The 21,940-nt window shown below is 40.3% G+C and overlaps 2 protein-coding genes across 9 annotated transcripts in view; one reads left to right on the forward strand and one right to left on the reverse strand.

The window, feature by feature from the left end:
• Positions 1-347: 347 nt before the first annotated feature.
• Positions 348-10,466, reverse strand: acbd4 (acyl-CoA binding domain containing 4). Of its 8 annotated transcripts, none has more exons than XM_049001082.1 (11): positions 10,316-10,466; positions 9,691-9,881; positions 6,937-7,057; positions 6,749-6,833; positions 6,396-6,516; positions 6,199-6,312; positions 5,885-5,973; positions 4,440-4,554; positions 4,095-4,303; positions 3,175-3,228; positions 348-878 (listed from the first exon to the last, which is right to left on the reverse strand). In XM_049001082.1, the coding sequence occupies exons 2-11, from the start codon at positions 9,818-9,820 to the stop codon at positions 765-767; spliced, it is 1,152 nt and encodes a 383-aa protein (XP_048857039.1). In that variant the 5' UTR covers positions 9,821-9,881; positions 10,316-10,466; the 3' UTR covers positions 348-764. The 8 variants fall into 8 exon arrangements, with proteins under 8 accessions (XP_048857039.1, XP_048857031.1, XP_048857037.1 ...); XM_049001074.1 differs by having other exon boundaries at positions 6,692-6,833; XM_049001080.1 differs by having other exon boundaries at positions 6,692-6,833; positions 10,409-10,462.
• Positions 10,467-11,957: 1,491 nt separating this feature from the next.
• Positions 11,958-21,940, forward strand: part of LOC125724113 (1-phosphatidylinositol 4,5-bisphosphate phosphodiesterase delta-3-A-like) — a 38,002-nt gene continuing 28,019 nt past the window's right edge. The window contains exons 1-2 of the mRNA XM_049001061.1: positions 11,958-12,358; positions 18,438-18,605. Of these exons, the coding sequence (XP_048857018.1) occupies positions 12,268-12,358; positions 18,438-18,605 (259 nt within the window). The 5' untranslated portion in view covers positions 11,958-12,267. The remainder of the gene's footprint in view (positions 12,359-18,437; positions 18,606-21,940) is intronic.

The raw sequence follows: 21,940 nt of genomic DNA on the forward strand, positions 1-21,940 counted from the left end.
CAATGTGGATCAATCGTCGATGTGGAATGCGCGGGTAATTCAAATTTCGTCATTCTTGGGCATTTTCCATCAGATTTTTACGAAATAAAAATAAAAAAAATTCGGGTCGGAGGCATTTCAGCGGGTCGGGCGGGGATGAGAACCAATTTTTTTTAAGTGGCCTTACATCCGAAAGTGAAATAACGAGATCAGTCATGTTTCCTAGTTCTTCTTTTAACCAATTCTGTTCCGTGAGCCTTTTTGCAGCCTGACAGATTTAACTTTCTGAAAAAATCAAAACATTTCAACTCTGTGCACATCTTAGTTAACTTATGAAACATTTTAGTAAAACGATCAAACTAAAACTATACTTTGGTACCAGTCTTTTTAATTAACTGAACAGCAGAGAACAAAGTACATTCAAAATATCCTGTGCAGCTTTTAATGAAGTTTTGGAACTTCAGCAGCCCACAAATTCAGAAATATTAGGTGCCCTCTGTCTCACAAAAATTTATGGCTGAGGTGTTGAATCAGGATATCCTCCTTAGTACATGTGGAAGGTTAACTTCGTTATAGCTACTATATATAAAAACATATGGAAGACCATTTTTTACTTTTGCTGGTTCCATAACTATGAAAAAGCATTGTTTTTGATTTTATGGTAATAAATTAAAAAATGTACAGAATGAGACCTAACGGTTAAACAAATTATGCAGAATATTTCTCCAGCTTACAGAAAATCAATTAAGAGAATTCACCAGATAATTATTTATAGCCATCAAAACTCATTTCCTGTATCTCCGACGCAACAGGAACATCAGCCAATGGACAACACAGGGCCAAAGCAGCAGAAGCAATGCTGCACGGGAAGACATGCTGAATGGTGACCACCACCGTTCCTGTGGGGGAGGGAGAAATCTTCACTATTACTTGTAATGACAAAGAAAACCACCACCTATCTATCCATCCATTTTCCAAACCGCTTATCCTACTGGGTCGCGGGGGGTCCGGAGCCTATCCTGGAAGCAATAGCACGAGGCAGGGAACAACCCAGGATGGGGGGCCAGCCCATTGCAGGGCACACTCACACACCATTCACTCACACATGCACACCTACGGGCAATTTAGCAAGTCCAATTAGCCTCAGCATGTTTTTGGACTGTGGGGGGAAACCGGAGTACCCGGAGGAAACCCCACGATGACATGGGAAGAACATGCAAACTCTGCACACATGTGACACAGGTGGAGACTTTAATGAGGGTCCCAGAGGTGTGAGGCAACAGTGCAAACCACTGCACCACCATGCTGCCCCCCACCACCTATCCATCACACTTTACACATCCCAGTGACAGAATTAATCTGTAAACCAGTCCTCACAGTGTAGCTACATGCAGTATTTGTAGTATTGAGTTCAATGTCCATTGTGCCATATTGACACAACAGTTTAAATATTAGTACCGTATTTTTCGGACCATAAGGCGCATTTAAAAGCCTATATTTTTCTCAAAAATCAACAGCGCACCTTATATTCTGGTGCGCCTCGTGTATCACTTCCAGCCGTGTTTACGGACCTAGCTGCGCCGCTGAGTATTTTGCCCATGGGATTTTGCCGCCTCGCGGAGTAATACACATTATGTTTTGACATAATAATTACCGTAACATTGTCGTGTGTATTTAATGACCCCAAAATGGCTCCTGTGAAGAGACATGCTTACGAAGCAGAATTCAAGTTTAAGGCCATCAGTCATGCAGATCAACATGGAAATAGAGCAGCTGCGACAGAATTTAATATTAACGAATCAATGGTACGTAAGTGGAGGAAGCAAGCAGACGACCTGCGCCAAGTAAAGAAGACTAAAAAAGGTTTCCGCGGGAACAAAGCAAGATGGCCAAAGTTGGAGGACAACATTGAACAGTGGGTCTTAACAGAGAGCAGCCGGTAGAAGCGTCTCTACAGTCACTATTCGACTCAAGGCAACAGCAGTAGCGAGTGATATGCAAATCAATATAATGTGCTTGACGCCACAATCGCACAACTGTTTAACTCAGACACTGATAGTGAAGATTTTGAAGGATTTGTGGAAGAGGAATGAACTGACAAGTATGTATATTGTTTTGTATTTCACGAGTTACAGCTGAAAATTTTTGAGTTTTTGAAATTATTCAGTTAATTTCGTATTTCATGAATTACAACTGAAAAATGTTGAGAGTTATTGAAATTATTGACCTTATAATAAATAAATTGAGTAATATTTGACTTATCTGGCCGCTTTGTCTCACTTAATTGATGCGCCTTACAATCCGGTGCGCATTGTTTATGAAAATTGACACAGCTATTTATAGTGCGCCTAATGATCCGGTGCGCCTTATGGTCCGAAAAATAAGGTAGTTTGAAGAAGGTCACAACAAGCACTGCCCCTTACAGCTGGGGAGAAACTCGACCAGGACTGGTCCGCCTTATAGGTAACATAGGCGATCGCCCAGGGTACCATTTGATTAGGGGGCACAAAACATCAAGTAGGAAAAAAATTTGAAGAAATACCTCTGGTTTGCATTCTGTAACATACAGTTGTTTACACTAGTTTTAATACTCCAGTACTTTCTTGTATAACAGATGCGAGACGTTAGCAGCAGAGGTGAAAAGTTCAGGTCCAGAAAATGCAAATATAGACCAAAGTTTTGTCTCAACCAACCGGTTGAGTACTCTATGACTGTCACTCTTTATACTCAACTGGTTGTTTGAAACAAAATCTTGACGTGGATTTGTACTTTCTGGGCCTGAACTTTCCACATTTGGTTAGCAGCCAGTGCTACTAAAATGTTTAAAATATAAATGAACTGGCAAAATTTGCTTTCTGCTGGGGATTGGGGTGGTCAGCGGAATCTTGCCAAGGGCACCAGAACATGCAGGGTTGTCCCTGGACTGAGCGAGCGCGCGCGCACACACACACACACACACACACAGATTTGCAATTATATCGCTATACTCTAATCTGTACATGACGACCTTAACCTCTACCCAATCCTGACCTTAATCATAAGTAACCAAACAAAATACGAGGGTTTTGCCTTTTTTACTTTTTCAATTGCATTCACAGGACAATGTCAAAATGACAGGTTTTTATCACATTGTGGGGGATATTTGGTCCTCATAATGTAATAAAAACTAATCCACACACTAAGTTGTTACCTTACCTCCATACCACTTGCTGACAGATGGTCAGTAGACCTCCAATCCATGCCCTGAGTCTAGAACACAGTACAGTACAGGGTACAGTAAAAGACAAACTTTTGACAAGTGTCCCCTTCATTAATTCTCTGGGGTCTAGGGGTAGGGAACACACTTTCACTGACTGGGGCATAGTCACGCATTCAGTTTGGTAAATGAATAAGAAAAACCTAACTCATGTCACTATTTCTGGCTCCTTTCATTGAATTTGTAGCAACTTTCATGTGTATGCATGAGCCATTCACACCTGGGCACTCCCCACCTTTTATGGCGCAGATGGGGATTTATCTGGATCGCATTTCACCATTGCATTGTTCATCAAATTACCATGCAAATGCAATTTGAATATGCAGAAATGTGGCTATTTAGAATGTGATTAGCGATCTTCAGGTGTGGGTGGCACCACACGCCCCTGATGCAGGTAAAACTAAGAAAGGTGACATGGTTTGGTTTTTTGCCCATTTTAGCTAATTAAAAAAACTTTAATACTTCCCACAATGGACGTTTTGAAAAGAAGACAGATTACGGATTTAGTCAGCATTTTTTTTCATGTTTCTACATAAAGATTTCAGCGAGATATAAACTGAAATAGACGCAAAAACTGCACTTGACCCCAGAGGATTAATAATTGTTTTGGCAGCATACCCCTGGATGTACTGGTTATGTGTTTTGTGAGCCAATGCCTAGTTATCTGATATGATGCAGACAAGGAAAAGGACAGCTCAGACTGCCCAGTGGAAATGCAGCCAGATGTAGGAATCCTTGACAACTGGTCTACATCTAGGGATAAAGGAGTTGTTACCCTTCAACGCACCTAGAGAAAAGGTATGAAATGGAAAAAAAATCTTGTATAGAGAATACCACAAATGCACACATGCTAGTTTACCTGTGCAGCAGTTAGCCTCTCCACAGCCTCCAGTCGTTCCATCACACTGCGCATGTCCTCCTGCAACTGCCGCAGAGCAAAGATGATCTCCTGCTGCATCTGCATCTCACGCTGTCCTGATGGACCACCCTCCCATCTGTCCCCATCTTCATCTCCATTTCCAGAGGCCCCCTCGTTAGCATGCTGCATTCTGCCGTGTGGTCTGCCTCCTAGGGAAATGGCACAGGAGTACCTGCAACTCTGCATCTAAAGATTTACAAGCAGCTAATATCAAATCAGCAGAAATCTTTGGGCAATTTGACTATCCATTTCTGAATAATAGGGTTCAGTGAAACATGGACTCACGCATCTCTTCCCTCCATCTATGGTGTGGTTCCCTGCCCAAACTCTTGCCTTTCTTTGGTGGACCCCATCTTTCCCCTGCTCCTTCTCCACCTTGTCCAGCTCCCACTTGTGTTGCCTGGGACAATGAGGCACGGAATTGTGCCCAATTGTTATGAGACACTGGGTCTTCACTCATAAGTGTAACTATTCAAATGTCCTCCACTGGCACACACCCTATGTGGTAGGGTAGAGTAGGGGTGTAACGATACACAAAAGTCATGGTACTGAACAAACTTTTTGGTTTGGTGCATTTTCAGTACAGCAGGGAAAATACAATTTGTTTTGAAATTATTTATTATTAAAACTGCAGACACAAGCAATTATGGAATGTTGTAAACCAAAGGCAATGCACTGTCGACGTGTCTGAATAACGAAAAAAAAGTGGTGCTTATTTCCACATTCTAAAAATAAATATGCATAAATAAAGTTTTTTTTTCTTATAATTTAAAAATCAAAAATACAACATCATTATAAAAATCATAATGAACTAAATCCCACTAAAATCTCATGTTCTGAGTATGGGTCTTGTATCTGTAACAATAAACACCTTTTTAGCCATAATTACTTTTTAGCCTGGCCTGAATTCCTTGGCAATAGGCACCCCGTCCTGGGATATTCCTGACCTTGTGCCCGTAGGCTCCAGACCCCCGTGACCCTGCATAGGACAAGCAGGTACAGAAAATGGATGGCCGAATTTTGTGGCAAAATGCCATGGGGAGACTAACTTGCAAAGGCCATTTTTGACCACTCAGGTGACTTTGTCTCAAATGAGTTAGTATGTTAGATGTGCTCTCAGCAGCATATCCAAGTTCAGTATGCCAGAGCCATCCGACTGTCTTGGTCCATTCAACTACAGTGGAAACCCTGTATCCCAGGTTTGCCATAGTCAGGAAAAAAAAGGTTTAAAAATTCCAGACATGGTTCATAAGTTTCAAACAGCGCACCAAACAAGTACAGGATGTATGGCGTTGAGTACCCAAAATAGGCTAAGATATTATTTAATAATTATTTTTTTCTCATTGCAGGAACTTGATATAATATTTTTCATTGTAAACACATTATGTGTAAAAGTATGTATCTTCATTGTTCCTTTGTCCTTTGAAGGGTATAGAAAGCATTATTTTCATCTTCATACATTTCCATTGCTATATTGTCTCTTGGTAAATGTATTCAATCATTTCATTATACCAAACCAAAAATAATGTACCGAACTTTACATGATGAATACACATACCATTACAGCTCTAGTCTGGAGGCTCCCAGGAAATTAGCCTGGAACTTGGTAAGTCAATTCCAATGATGTGTACACCATTTCAGTAAAATCCATGGTTAATAGGACCACTGTGGGGTTTGAAAGGATTTTGTTGGTAACCGATGAACTATGTCTATGGTCACTGTCATTGTACCTTATTCTGATCCAGCTGCTCGAATGAATCGCAGAAGATCTCGTTCTCAGAATCACTTGTTGCCACTAAGTATTCAGGGGAGGCAGGTTCTACAGTGAAAGAGACATATTTGTCTCTGGGCTGGATTCACACACACTATGCAAATAAGATATTTAATAACACATTTACCTTTACTACAATAAAGTAAAGCAGATATCACATTTTTCCTTTTGTATAGCAGTAAACATTATAATTTCTATCCAACAGAAGTAAGAAAAAAGTGGGTAAGCATAGCTTATGATTGCAAGGCTAGTAAGTCCCATAGAAACATTTACCACGAAGAGCACTGCCATTCCTGGGATAGTCATCTCGTCTACTTGTGGTCTCCTCTTCAGTCTTTTTCAACTCTGCATCTGCTGGAGTGGCAGTCTGAACACTCCCTTCCAGCTCTAAATGAACACACAGAGCTATTAAGGTTACTTTACCATTAAGTGTTATGTGCTTTGGTCCCTTTCAAACTGCACATACTGACCTGCCCTGAGACTGAGTAGTGCCTCTGGTGGTTGAGGCATGTCATGGATGACAAGATACAGTGGCTCAAAGTAGTGGAACAGGGAAGCAGTCTTCTCATTCACTGGAATGTTGTTGATCAACTGAAAAGTTGGTTATCAGGTTTGTGCCAGTCAGTAGTAGTACAGGCATAGACATTCATATGTACACAGCGCCATAGCAACCCAAAAATACCACAAGAGACCACACTAGTGGTCATACAGGACGACACCAAAATGAAGCATCACAGAGACTGATGGAAGCTGGCAAGCCACTAACCCCCTGTCCCACAGACATGCTGAAATTCAGAGAATCAGTGTAGCGACTTCCTCTGACCTCTTCTGCCACCTTCTTCATCTCCTCCACATATGCCGTCATGGCAGCCTCACTACTCATTTCCCCCAGGCGACTCCAAGCATCCCTACCGTTAACATCAGAGTTCATTTAGCACAGCAACATAGTGTCAGCTGCAGCAGCCTGACCAATAAAACAATCTGAATATTACATAGCCCCATGCTGCTCACCATTTGTAGCGGCCAACAGGGTCCCAGAACCCAGGCCGGGATGCTCTGCAGGGACCACATACTGCCTGCTTGTACAGGCCATAGAAGCGTAGCATGACATCATAGGAAGGCCTGTAGACACCTGGGGAGGGGGAACCACAGATGACCAGTATAAAAACACTTCTTGTCTGGACTTCCAGCATGTGCCATTAGATTCTGCCAACTCATCCAGGACATTATACATTTGGCGATTTTTCATTGACACACTGGAATCGAGCCGTACTCAAACTGTACCGTGAAGAGAGTTTAGTTACAACATGATTCCAGCATACTTTGGTTTTCCACTGCAGAAGGCTGAGTTTGGAGAGTAAAAGAAAACCAGAGACACTTATTTACTGTTTACATGGTGTATATCATGATTTATCATGTGTCAGTTTCCTAATGTTATAGCACGTCTTTGAGAATGACCGTTTTATGCAAGCATCAAATGCTAGCAGAATTAGCACTCGCCTGCGGATATTTGCATTATAAATCCATTCCATTCAGCTGTTCTATAGAATCTAGCTGTTTTGGAATTCAAGTTTGTAGATGCAGCTGCACATTTTAAGCAACATTTTCTGTAAAAATAGTCTTTAGCCATATATGCTCCAGTGTACAATATAACCCTCTACTTTAAACATAAGTAACCAAACAAAATATGAGACCTTTGGCATCTTAAGTTTTTCATTGCAGTCCCAGATTTTTATAAAACCAAATTTCCCTCTGTATGTATCACGATCGCCGGTAAAACGGGTGATCGCTCAGGCAGGAGAGCGAGCAAGGAACAGGCAGGCAGGCAGACTTCGGGGTAAACGGGGATTTAATCGGGGCAAGGGCAGGACAGAACACATCGACAAACATCAATGACAGACAACGGACACAGGCAAGACTTAGACTTAAAAGGTTCAATCAAAATAACAAGACACAGCTGGAGTACGATTGGGGAAGCACACGTGGATAATCAGGGGGGCGTGGCACACACGAGGATCGTACGAGCCGGACATGACAGTATGAACCAAAAAATGGTCCCCACAGCATAAAAAAAACAGATTATCATCACATTTTGGGCCCTTTTTGTAACCCAGATTATAGTTCAAAAAGAACTGTTTTGAGTTAAAAAAAATTATGACAAGCAGTCTCATTGGGAATTTTTAAATTAGTAACACCTTTGCAATAATATAAATACCAAACGTGTTCAGTATCCATTGGGAGCCAATGACTATAACTGTAGTTAATAGCAAAATGGCAAAGACAGAACTGCACAAATCAAAAGAAATTACGACACATTATGACAACAATAAATCTGCAACAGGCATCCCAAGACTTTCTGGGAGCACTGCTCACACATGCACACAGGTCAGAATTAAGAATTAAATAAATCAGTTAACATATCAGTTAATCTCTGTGTCAGAGATTGCAATCGGACAAATTGCCATCAAATGACAAATTCCGTTTTGTTGAATGACAGCATTCATTCCTAACAGGCAGTTGTGTGCCACCTTTTACCAACAATGACCTTGAATTTGATTTAGAAATTTTCTTTATACATTTTATCTCTAACTTATTATTTCTAAAATATATAATTTTGTGAAAACTTTTTGGACATTTGACCAAATGACACTCAAATCTGAGACACATGGTACCACATAAGGAAAAGGTGAAATTCTCTTAAATTCAGGAGCAAAATATAAAATTTACCTCCAACTTCGGTGTTCTTTGGGGATCTTTTCTGAGTCATACTACCACATTTCCCCCGACTAAAGTCACATTACCATAATTCAAAATTATCTCACATCTTTGTTTTATTGAATGGCATTAAGGACAATTTGCCTTTGTGGAACAACGTGTTTTCGGATATTAATTCTTAATTAATTTTTAAAGGTGTATCATGTCAAAAATTTTAAATGCTTACCAAGTGACTTGAAAAAATGTGTCAGAATAATTCATGATTTAAAATTTTTTGATCATTTTACAAACAATTGTTTTCATTGACTTTAAGTCAGGACTGACTTAAGAGAATGACATTTCACCATTTTAATACCATAAAAACCAGGTAATTTAGTATTATTCACACAATTTTGATAATGAAAGTGAAAAATGAAAAAGTGATATGAGATTAATGCCTTTAAACAATATTTAGCCATTTTTATACAAAATATATGTAATTAAGTTTGCGCAATATATAATTAATTAAATCTAGGCATCTCGTCAGTGACACACAGAGAGAGAGAGAGAGAGAGAGAGAGAGAGAGAGAGAGAGAGAGAGAGAGAGAGAGAGAGAGAGAGAGACCTGTAATCATATCTTTCTATGGACCGTCCATTTATTTCTATGGGCAAATCCTAACAATAATAACAACCCTTAACCACAACTAACCAGAAATACAAATCTTTTGACTGGATGTCTTTTGGCATTTTTATTTTATTTTTATTTTTTTTTTAACTGCAGTCACAGATTTTATACATTTTATAAAACTTGAATTTCCCCTTGTGGGGACCAAAAGAAATGGTCCTCACCACGTCAAACACACACACACACACACACACACACACACACACACACACACACACACGTAGAGAGAGAGAGAACACTACGAGATGAAGTACTTATTTTACCACGTGCAGACCTGTGTTGTGGCCAAATTAAGTAGCCCATAAGTCCAACAACGCAAATAATAGACGAAAACACTTCAGTCATTAAAGTATAAAACTCACTCAGCCGGTACCATTTCATCTTACCGTTTTTAGGTAACTTCTGGATGACATCTACGGCGGCCTGGAAGCGCTTCTGAAAGTGTTCTTTAGGTTCCGTCATGGTCCCGGCAGCTGGAGATGCAGGACCTCTCCCGGAGAAGGTGTCCCGCGGCATCCAGCCGGGGGAACAGAAAGAGCGTCTCCCCTTTCACACCGGCAGCCGGGCGATACTCCACCTGCTTGACACAAAGCCAAAGTCACATTGTTTAGCTCAGCTAACCAGCCCTGAAATGCTTACGGTTCAGCAGAAGAAATTATCCTTTAACTTGAAGAATTATATTTTTAGAATGACAGTTCTTCCTTTCTAACTTTTTATTTGCTAGAGCATGTAATTTGCGGAGTGTTGCAGACTGTAACACAGGTACTGTTACTTTGCACAAAGTGTCATTTACTTTTAAAGAATTTTGTATCCCTTCGTCACAAGGACCGAACGATCGCATATCTTATTACTGAGGCAGCTCAATAGACAGAGAGGTGACAGCATCAGCGTAACTACCGGCGAAGCGGAGTGCACTGGCGCTGGGCTCACATTCCTTCCAGTATAACCTAACCGGTCTAGCTATCACACAACACCATCGCAGGTGCCATCGCGGTGCAAGGAGATATTTACATGAAGAAAGAACTTGCTGCAATGAACCACTTAATATGTTCGCATTTCTCACATCAAACAACGACCCTTAATAAATGCCGATCACCCGCCTACCCTAACTCCGAGAATCCTTATACAGTGTTGCTCAATAAAAAAACTATTTCCGACATGTCACGTGATAACCCTCAAAGTCCCTCCTCCGGCGGGTTAGCCCAGCTTTCAACCAATCCCGACACCGCAGTAAACTCTCATCATTCAATGAAAGCAAGCTTTTTTAATGGCCTCCTACAAGGTCCCTTTTTCTGTCCCTGGAGATTTAGAAGGCACACTGCAGTGGAAAACACCGTGTTATTATTGGTTCATTAAAAGTTGTGCTTTTAAATGTTGTCCACCTACTATACAACAGTGTTTGAGAGTAAAGGTTAAGAGTACAAACATCACACAAGGCTCTTCAAACTGTGCCGCTACTGCAATTTTTATGATTGGCGTGTGAAATTTATCAGCTGCCCTCTTGCTGTGTATAAATAGGGCTAGCTGTGTTCGTTTTCGAGAATAATCTATTTGCAGATCTGAGTTTTTTATGTTGCACAAGCCCTTCATAAAACCAGGCATTGTCAGTTTGTATTACGTGATTAATGCGTTTCTGTTTCTCTTATGTTTCTCGCAATAATCACAATATATAGATCAGAGTGGGGTTATTTATTACTTACAGACATAATATTCATTCCAATAGATGGCAGTCTGCCTGAAGTCGCATACGCATCCAGTCAAGTTTCCTTTTTATTTCTCCATAAGGATGGACAAGGTCTAGCAACGTTGGAGCAATAATTGATTTAATGGAGGCCGTATGGGAAAACCACAAAACAGTATTCTTTCTCTCAGTGGCGCATTGTTGCACAAAAATGAGAGGAACTACACCCGTAAAAAAGTGTCGATTTTTAGATCAGTCTCAAATAAGTATACTACGTAACATGTACTTTCATTTCGTTATCATCTCTTCAACTGAAATGGTGAAATACTGATCATTATTACAAATATCTTCCATTGCTAGTCTAGATAGTGCGTTACGTTGTTTATTAAGATTTAATATATCGATTGTTAATTGTTTCCCTTATTATATGTATAAAAATATACTGTTTTCAATGTGGTACACACTGTATTGTTTAACATTTCCAGAGTTCCTAAAAGCTTCAAAGTTACAGCGAGATTTTTTGAAGTACTACTTATGAACGCTAGATGGCAATATATAGCCCTGAATGGTATGACGCTAATGTTCATGATTGCGTCATATGATATACACACAACTAATCGTTAATCCTGCTGTCATCCTTTATCACGTGTTTCTTCACTTGATTTTGCAATAGCCCGGACAATTCAGTTCTTTCTCACCTAACAGTTCCATGTACCATATAATTTCATTGTAACAGTGTGGACAACATATTGAAGATGAATTTGTGATATGAGACCTTTTTGTTCTTCTTTTGGTATTGATTTCCTATCCTCATTTGGTGAGCCTGTTCGGCTAGAGCCTAGTCTTTAAAACCTTGCTTCAACCTTCAAAGTATCATTTTGATCGCGTACATTAGAATGAAATAACGTAATAAATAAATATTTAATTGTAATAGCTGCGTATTTATGCAGATTGGTAGAAAAACGCATAAATATGGTCAACTGCAGCGGAAATCGCTTTACGTTGAATTTGTTGTGCGGCACTGCTACACAGCCTAGTATTGAAGCGGACTGGTGTACAGCTTGGCTTTGATATTCAAAAGCCGGCATTTTCATGACATCACCTCCGAGGGCAGTTCTGCGCAGCATTTCTGAAGGAAAACCTTTGCGTGGACACTTGGAGGAACAGCTTCATGGCTCAGTTTGTGCTGTAGGGGACCAGAAACGGAGTTCATTCCCAAAGCTGTGATAAAGTGACACAGAAACATTAACATAACAAGGAGAAAGTGAAGAATTTGGACATCATGCTGGGCAGTGAGAATAAGGCAGTAACTGAGCAAAAGAATGGCGCCAAGGTGGTTCAGTCAAAGGCACAAGAAACATTAAAAACTCTGGGTAAGAATATTGTTTTCCACTACCAATATATTACTTTACACTTGTTTCTTTTATTACATTTTTGAAATTAAGAAAAATGTTATACGCTGTTGAAATGAGTGTAATAGTAAAAGAAATGACCTCATCGCGTAATATAAAATCGGTTTAAGCGATTCCGACTCTTAAATGGGGTTTTGGGGGTCCAGCGTGTGTTCGATCATTTCACGGAATGAGTTCGTCACCCACTTTTAAGAACATTAGACAGTTCCAACCATCTCTATACAGAACTAAGCCTTCCCCATCTCTGTTCAAATGCGGACTGTTCTCACCGAGCATGTTCTCACTTTTGAAGAATGATTTGGAGTAGTAATTTATGATGATAATGATGATTATGACTATTATCAATAATAATAATAACAATAATAATAATAATAGGCTACTACTAGTAGTAGTAATAATAATAATAATAATAATAATAATAATAAGTAATAAGTAATAATAAATAATAATATTATATAGTATAATGCTGTGTAGAATATACTGAAAAAAAAGGTCAAAATTATTGTTGGCAGCGATAAGTTAGCAATGTTAAGTATGGCTTTGCTGTGATGAGTTGGTGCCCCATCCTGGGTTATTCCCTGCCCTGCACCCATAGCATCCTTGATAAACTCCAGATCCCTGCAACCTTGCATAGCACAAGCAAGTACAGAAAATTGATGGATGGAAGTTAGACTCTGGGTGTCTGTTAATACGCAGGTAATTGAGGCCCTTCTTTGGGAAGGTATTATTGCTTGCATTGTAACTAGACAATGATGGAAAATCCGTGATTGTTGTCTGTCCTGGTTATCATGGTAAAAATGCTGGGCAACTCTGTGAACCAGTGCTTGATGTGTGTAGCAGTATCAAATCTAAGAACACAAAGAACACGAGACATGTTGCTGTAGGAAACGACAGCATTGTATTCCCCACACAGCCTTGTCATTTGGTCTGGCTGTCTAAGTTATACTTGTCCCACACTCACTAACTTGTACAAATACTAGCAGCAGGCCTATTGGATAGATCACTTGGAAATGCAAATGTTAATAAATGTGTTTTACCTGAACGCTGTGAGTCCTTGTTGTGATATGAAAGTATATTTATTTATTTATTGTACATTATACTTATATGACAAGTAATTAATTAAGTGGTTACTTGTATTCCTTTGTGTATGTTTTAATGTCTAGAAATGTCATTTATATTGCTTATATTTTTGTGCATGTACTTATACATTTTATGTGTGTGTGTGTGTGTGTGTGTGTGTGTGTGTGTGTGTGTGAAAGAGAGAGAGAGCCCTGGAGGGCCCACTGACAATTTTTTTTCCCATTTGCGCTCCGTATATGACACAAATTTATAGTTAACTGACGCTTTTATCCAAAAATGCTTGCAATGCTGGCAATCAAAGGAAAACATACAATTTATGTGTGTTCATGTGATTTGAATCCTTGAGTTCTGTGCCTTCGAACAAGGCTCTATTACCTGAGCTTCAGGAGTGTTGCAAATGGTATACTAAATTGTGGTTTAGTTCAAAGTGCTCATGAAATATTCTGTCTGGAGAATACAGTGCTGTTGTTTCTGACAGCACCAATTCTAGTTTATTTAATTGTTGTGTTTGACTTATTTATGAAACTGATAGGTTTGGTTATGCACTAGATCTGAGAATCTGAGGGATTGTAGATGGATTATCTCGCTACACACACATGAAACTAGGTCATTCTGGTGATGGAGAGCATGGTAACATTAACTAACTACATGCATGCATATGAAGATCTAGCATCTCCAGATTCACGGGTTATATAAATCTGAGTAAAAATTCTAGCACTCTGAGGGTGTGGGAGTTGGATGCATGGATGGATCATAGTCAAAATATAATTATAACTCCAGGTGTGGATCAGAATAAGGTATTTACCACAAGTGGGACCTGTCTCATTGTGGATTATCAAAGTGAGTGACATAATTTTGTCATTTTCAAATATGATTACAAATTATATTGGAACAATCTTTCATTTAATTTTGAAGTTCCTGCTGACTGAGGGAAATTCTCATTGTTTTATGAAACAATGTATAAAAAGACAGTGGTAATACACATTATTATATGTAATACAGTACATGTACCTTTTCCTTTGAAATGATTTTTGGTGAATTACCTCTAATCACTTTCCTATTTTTATACTGCATAAGCATAATTATGTCCAAATCTCTCAAGTGGTTAAAAATGTGTATAAAAAGATCTGCTACAGCAAGCTAAACTGCGAAAGAAATCAATATCTCCCTTAAAAGAACGAATCATTTACCTTAAGGACAAATAAATTAGGTTAGACAAAATGGAAGACAAATGAATCTGAGCACTAAGGTTTTCCCACCACTTATTCTGATGATACATGATACATGCCAACATGAAATAAATCAGCTGATATAAATTCTAGGATTTTCATTTTCAAGTGTGTTTTCCCTAAGTATCATCACCATTGCAGTAGCTTGGTCTCAGCAACTATGCTAGCTTTCGAAAGAGTAATTTCAAAGTAAGATGCTGATGGAAAAAGATGCCACTATAATTATTGTCACGATTAAAAATACTGGCCCAGACTGCAAGGCTGTAGGAACATGACTGGAATTCAGAATTAAATCTCATGCTGGTAAACCATGAGGTAAATGCCAAAACATTGCTTTATGTGTGTATAGATCTACTCAGCAAAGCCATCGCAAGAAACTGTCCTTATGTGGAGCTCTCCCATGTCTGTAATTAGAGCTTCAGCTCTGGCTGATCAAATGATTGAATTCTGGTGTATGATAAAGGATCACTGATGCTGGGCTTTGCTTTTATTGCTTCACGTGACCCATAAAATCATCTTATTTTCCCTTAATCTTTAAGTGAATTGTTAAAACTCGGCAACATTACAGACATCTAAAATTTGCTGTAAAAAGTTAGTGCATGGAGAGCCTACGTTTATGTCACCAATATTTTGTTTTTTGTACGAATGTTTTAGCTGTTCCCACACCTGCAGCAGAAACATCCAGTTGCCTATAAATGCTGCCTTAAAAAAAGCACACTTGCTAAATTTGACTTTATATATAATATGCTAAATTATATGTACTTATGCTAATTATAACTAATGTAATGACTGCTCGTACTGGGTGGATTTTCAAGAAGTTATGGTTGCATAAAGGGTAGGATGGTGGCTTAAATGTGAGTGCCACCATGTTAGAGACATAGGGCCATATCACACAGAGTGTTTCAGACATGAAGACATGCAGTATATTTTATGTCCATTTTAATACAGCCTGATTTATTTGACCAACAACTCACACAGCTGCTTTGATAATCAGCTAATGTTCTGGGTGCATAATCCTCACTTAATCAGATAATGTGCTGGGTGCATAATCCTCATTGCTGAGCTCAGCATTATATCATGAATATTTTGAATACTATATTTAGAAATTATTTATACTTCTATGTTATCTGAAGGTGAGAATTTCACTTAATTATTTAAACAGCAATTAAGTGGGTGCCAAGAACTGTAAATGGATTACATAGTACCTACCCTGCAATATGTAGCATGAAGATGGTTGGAGAAACAACATCACACCTTTTCTCATCTATCCTACAGCTCCTCTGTGGCATTGAGGATTCATCCATCCATCTGTCTATTTTCTGAAACCACTTGTGCTATTCAGAGTCACAGGGAGTTTGGAGTCTATCCTGGAGGCAACAGGCATAAGGCAGGGAACAACAAAGGATGGGGTGCCAACCCATCACTGAGCACACACACACCAGTCACTCACACATGCACACCTATGGGCAATTTGGTAACTACAATCAGTCTCAGCATGTTTTCGGACTGTTGGAGGAAGCAGTAGTTCTTGCAGAAAACCTCATGACAACACAGAGAAAACATGCAAACTCCACACACATGGAATCCTGATTGCGATTTAAACCCAGGTCCCAGAGGTATGAGGTGACAGTCAATCAATGCACCATCGTGCTGTCGTGGTTTCATGTTTGAAAAATATTTGCACCATTAAAATATTGAATGTTTTCATTAATAAAAAGTGGATTTACCAGTCAGCTTAGCAGTTCTCATAATGGGGCTTGTATCTAGTATTTGTTCTAGGTAGGAGTCCTTAATGCTGGACTCTGATGGCCACTGTTAGCAGAGTGTCTTACTTCAGGGTTCTGCCTGACTGTGCCAGGTGTCAGGTTGCTCTAAAGCTAGACTGTCAAATTCCAAAAGTGAAAATTAAATGGCAAAAATGAGCTGTAAGTATTTCAGAAAGCTAGTCTCCATTTTTTCTGGTCGATCACAAGTCAGTAAGGGCTAATTGGTTTTTAGTTATAATCATTTCCCATCAAGCACTGGTGTTGATGGCGTGGATATTGCTTGGTTAGCACAAAGATTAATGTGTAAATTAATATTTGGTGGTATAACACAGTTCCACATTTAAGCCCCTTCTTCTCAGTTTCTTTTTAACGCAGACATTGACTGTTGTTTTTTCTAAGTTTCAATTGATAAGGTTACATTTAGAGAGATGCAGTGAACTTAAGTCTAGTACAAATGTGCTTGATTTCCGTAGTGACACTCAAGCAAACATTTCCTTTCTGGCCACATTTTTTTCTTGGAGTGGTCCTTTTGATGTCTGCTTTCTCAACAAAAGGGGAACATGCAAACTGCATACACTGACAATGCAGAGGCAGGATTTGCATCCCCAGTCAATACAGCAACTGACTTGATGACAAATATAATAAAGTATATAGCATGTAAGTATGTGAAACACTTTCTGTAACTTTGTAAAGTGATTTTTTTGTGTGTCCTATTTTATGTGAAAGCAATCATATATAGCCTTTGTTGTATCCAGAGATCTACAGTAAAGCACATTGATGGAGTAAAAGTGACTGGATTGTATTTATATTTAGGATAATTATTTTCAGATAGTTGGATGCCACTTACTTGGACTCAAAAGGGAAAACTTCCACACACACACACACACACACACACACACACACACACACACACACACACACACACACACGCACTCCAAAGATAATTTTGACTCAACATTTTAAACACACCCACAATGTAATATAAATATAAAATTATTAATATTCCCTCAGCTGCAGAGAGAGCAGTAGGTTTAACCCAATATCAGGATATCAGAACCACCTTCCAGGAAAGTAAATGACACAGTTCATAGCTGTGACATTCTCTAGGTTCTTCATAACTAGACATGTTACTTTCCCTTTACTCCTCAAAAAGGGGATTAATGTGTCCCCATTAGACAGCACTTATTTCTAGGCGTGTCACGAGATCTCGCAGTATTATAACATGATGAGATTTCTCTTCGGAGTGAAAAGCGGTCTCGCGAAGGCACTGCCAATCAGCTGCTGTAAGCATGTCGGCGTCTGACGAAAGTACTATAGTAGATGCCCCAGAAACTTTAAAATCTTTTGTGTGGAAGCATTTTGGGTACTCAGCGGAAAATATGAACGGTGAAAAGGTTACAGACAAAACATGAACCATCTGTAAGCACTGCAGGAAAATAATGCCATACACAACGGCTAACGCTACTACTGTGCAAAGCCATTTGCAGCATCATCATAGTTCTTTACTTAAATCCACTGCACCAGTGAAGAAAAAAAAAGTTTTATGTTTGTTATTTATATTGTTTTATTTATATTATATTTTATGTTCAATTGAGTAGTCAAATACTTGAGTTTGTGGTGAAATATTTTATGGTGCTAGAAATTTGTTCTGTTCTTTACTGCATATGGTGATGGTGATTATTTAACACATTTCACCATACATCTGCATTATTCAGCATTTTTTGTCTTTCAAATTAATCAAATAAAAGGCTGCTTTCCAGTAATATATTTCCTCTTTGAAGAGTTCCCTAAAGTATTGTTAAAATATCGTCTTGTCTCACTATCGGGTCTTGTCTCGTCTCATGGGCTGAGTACAGTATATTGTTACACTCCTATTGATTTCCATATTCCAAGTGTTTCTGCAGAATAATTTTATGGTTTTGGAGGTTTCATGTGAGGCTTACAGCACTATTCTTTCCCTCCTAGGGCTTCAGGACAATGAGGATATTTGCCTGATGACACGAGGCTCCAAAATGATTAAGGTGCGATCATCACGCTGGCAGAAGAGCCGGCACTTTTGCCTGCTGGACGATGGGCTGACTGTGTGGTGCGAGTCGAGCAAGATCTCAAGCAGAGCCAAGGAACGGCAGAGCTGTGAGTGTGGAGACAGGGATGGGGTCTGCTTGGAGGGGATGGGGTTTGCTTGGAGGGGGGCAGGGATAGCATGTGCTGGGAGGGGGGCAGGTATAGGGTGTATTGTGAGGAGGGACAGGGATCGGGTGTGCTGGGAGTGGGGCAGGTATAGGGTGTGCTGGGAGGAGTGACAGGGATAGTGTTTGCTGGGAGGGGGGCAGGTATAGGGTGTGCTGGGAGGAGGGACAGGGATAGTGTTTGCTGGGAGGAGGGCAGGTGTAGGGTGTATTGGGAGGAGGGACAGGGATCGGGTGTGCTGGGAGAGGGGAGGTATAGGGTGTGCTGGGAGGAGGGACAGGGATAGTGTTTGCTGGGAGAAGGGCAGGTATAGGGTGTGCTGGGAGGAGGGACAGGGATCGGGTATGCTGGGAGAGGGGAGGTATAGGGTGTGCTGGGAGGAGGGACAGGGATAGTGTTTGCTGGGAGAAGGGCAGGTATAGGGTGTGCTGGGAGGAGGGACAGAGATAGTGTTTGCTGGGAGGAGGGCAGGTATAGGGTGTGCTGGGAGGAGGGCAGGTATAGGGTGTGCTGGGAGGAGGGACAGGGATAGTGTTTGCTGGGAGGGGGGCAGGTATAGGGTGTGCTGGGAGGAGGGACAGGGATAGTGTTTGCTGGGAGGAGGGCAGGTATAGGGTGTGCTGGGAGGAGGGACAGGGATAGTGTTTGCTGGGAGGAGGGCAGGTGTAGGGTGTATTGGGAGGAGGGACAGGGATCGGGTGTGCTGGGAGGAGGGCAGGTATAGGGTGTGCTGGGAGGAGGGACAGGGATAGTGTTTGCTGGGAGGAGACAGTTAAACAATTAGCTTTTACTCACTGTTTTAAAAACGATAAGTGTGGTGACATATATTTGGATTTCTGTGAATTCAGGATTTCTAGTGAGAAGAAGTTCAGAGAAAAGCTGAATGAAGTGTGGAATCTCCTACAAGCAGTTTGGTGATAAACTAGACAGAAGACATGTAAGACACTCAGTGAACCCAAATGAGGCCCACCCACTCATGCATAGCATTCACAGAGTACAAAGAAAAGCTACATGCTAACTTCACCCTTTTATTACAGTCTGGCAGGAGGGGCTGCCCTAAATGAGTTACATTGCTATGTGAAGTCTTCTTTGGCCATTGAATTGGAATTGAAACCTGGCAAGTTCTTCAAATATAGTGCTTCCAGCTCCCAGCCAATGCAAAGGAACATAAGGTCATGAAAAACAAAAAGATGGAAACTCATAACGGAGTGGAAAAGTCTGGTGGTTTACTTTCCACTTTGGATGGAAGCCATTAAGGAAACTACAAGCACAGCTTAAATCTCCCAAGTATAGACGGGGGTTACTCCTTGTCTGAAGCAGACTCAAATGAGAGGATCTGATTCAGTTCATGGAGTGCTCCCTTAAATTGTGGCTTTTTCCCTAGAGCTAAATACAGGATAGAATCTCAGCCTTCTCTGCTGTAGGTAGGTTCACACACATCAAGGTAACCATAAATTACTGCCAGGCCTCAACAGGAGTATTTTTGGCCACGTTGAACTCTCATCTGATTTCTGGCTGGATGCAGGGGAAAGGCTTTGCTCTCTGACCACCAACACATTATCCTGCCCACCTTTGCACTGAATACACCCAAATGCTCCATCTATCATTAGTGACCGTGCATTTACATCATTACAGGCTGCAAGAAAGCTTGAGACATGATTTTCAATTCATCTTATTTTTTTATAGTGCCTTTCACAACACAGTCACCCCAGTGCAATCCATTACTGCATCATTTTTACAAAGTGGTGCTTGAAACATGGAAAAGGGAAAGTAAGAATGCCAGAAGACAATAGAGGAGAGAAACCAAAACCTCCTGAGTAAGGGGGAAAATATCTCTGTGAATCCATGGTCAACTGGCTGCCCAACACATTATGGAATACCAGAGAAATGAGTCTGCTTTAATAAAAGCAAAGTGTAAACTGTGGTCATAGTCGGAGTTCATTAGTGAGTCAGTTCTCTAAGTAGGTCTATGTAAGCTGGCAAATTGAAGGGTACACTCATGATGTCACCATTTGTAAGCTACATCCACAATGTCATGCTTCCATAGGACTTACCCAGGACTCCTGCTCAGATGGTACCCATCTCGGGCACCATCGGGACATGTGGGAAGGAAGGCAGTGAGCATGGGCGGCCAGGACATGCAGACACTTTAATGGACAAGCACATTAAACCAAAATGGCATGTGCAGCAGCACCAGCAGCCATAGTCACAGTGTGTTATGTGTTATGGAGCGAATAAGCTAAACTGAAGTAATTGGTCTCCAGGCAAGATTTATAGACAGATCAATTCAGCATCCTGACCATGAGCTGGCAGACCATTCCAAAATATAAGGGCCCTGAAGCTGAAGACCTTAGTGCCCACTATTCTTGATTGCTGCCCTCCATCTGATCCTGCCCATCCAATGAATGCTGAATGGTAGCATGTACTATTTTCAGCATGCTGAAAAACTGAAATGTGCAAACATGAGGAAGCCTGGTTCAATATTTACATGCATTCATTTATTTATGTATATGTGTTTAAAGAAGACGGTCTTATCGACAGCTTATTTGAAATATACACAAGCACACAAACCCCCTGCCAATAATATTCACTTATTACAGGAAAAGAAGAAGAACATCTTCTGTTCTCAATTTAAGTCTGAAATTGTATTTGCAGCATGTTTGGCTTTAGTAAACAAATCTGTCCCAGATGCTCAGCGGCTTACAGGTAATGGAAGCCTGTGTCAAAAAACTTCTATAGGGCTCAGCTGAGACCAGGACATATAGCGCAGGATGAAAACTAGAGTGACCTAGCCAGGCTACATGCAGATACGTGGGGGGATTGTGGACCAAAGCGTCGGAAAGCCAGCCAGTACAGGGGTGTATTTATCTACTGCTGGTGGAGGGTGGATTTCAGTGGTTAGGTAAAGTTGCTGATTTCCTTTTTCTGTACAGATATACTGACCAAGAAGTATACAGTAAGTGATGAATAAACCAGGGCAGAATATAATCCAAATTTTAATCAAAACACAGAGTCGAGAAGTCAGACAAGGGGTTGACACAAAGTAACATGGAAAAATATAAACACAAGGGAGAAAACACAATACCTCATAGTAAGCTGCTGGGTGTGAATAGTACAAATCTAATTAAACTGGAAATTGGTTGCAGGTGTTTCAGAAAATTAGCAATGAGGATGCGGGCAGGGTCACTGGTCTGGGCTTGATCTGGTTTTGGGACATGACACTATGGGAGATCATTCAGTTTGCTTTGGGACTTCAATGTAGAGCATGAGGTACAGTT

Source organism: Brienomyrus brachyistius, unplaced genomic scaffold (genome assembly GCF_023856365.1).
Source record: "Brienomyrus brachyistius isolate T26 unplaced genomic scaffold, BBRACH_0.4 scaffold55, whole genome shotgun sequence".
Taxonomy (NCBI): Eukaryota; Metazoa; Chordata; class Actinopteri; order Osteoglossiformes; family Mormyridae; genus Brienomyrus; species Brienomyrus brachyistius.

What these genes read in the sequence shown, in the direction of transcription:
- acbd4 (XM_049001074.1), bottom strand. Translation starts at nt 9,820, where the DNA reads ATGCCGCGGGACACCTTCTCCGGGAGAGGTCCTGCATCTCCAGCTGCC. An exon ending in GCATGTCTGTGGGACAGGGG is followed by an intron (nt 6,517 to 6,691) that starts GTTAGTGGCTTG and finishes CCAACTTTTCAG; the next exon opens with TTGATCAACAACATTCCAGT. An exon ending in TGTCAGCAAGTGGTATGGAG is followed by an intron (nt 879 to 3,174) that starts GTAAGGTAACAA and finishes CCTCCCCCACAG; the next exon opens with GAACGGTGGTGGTCACCATT.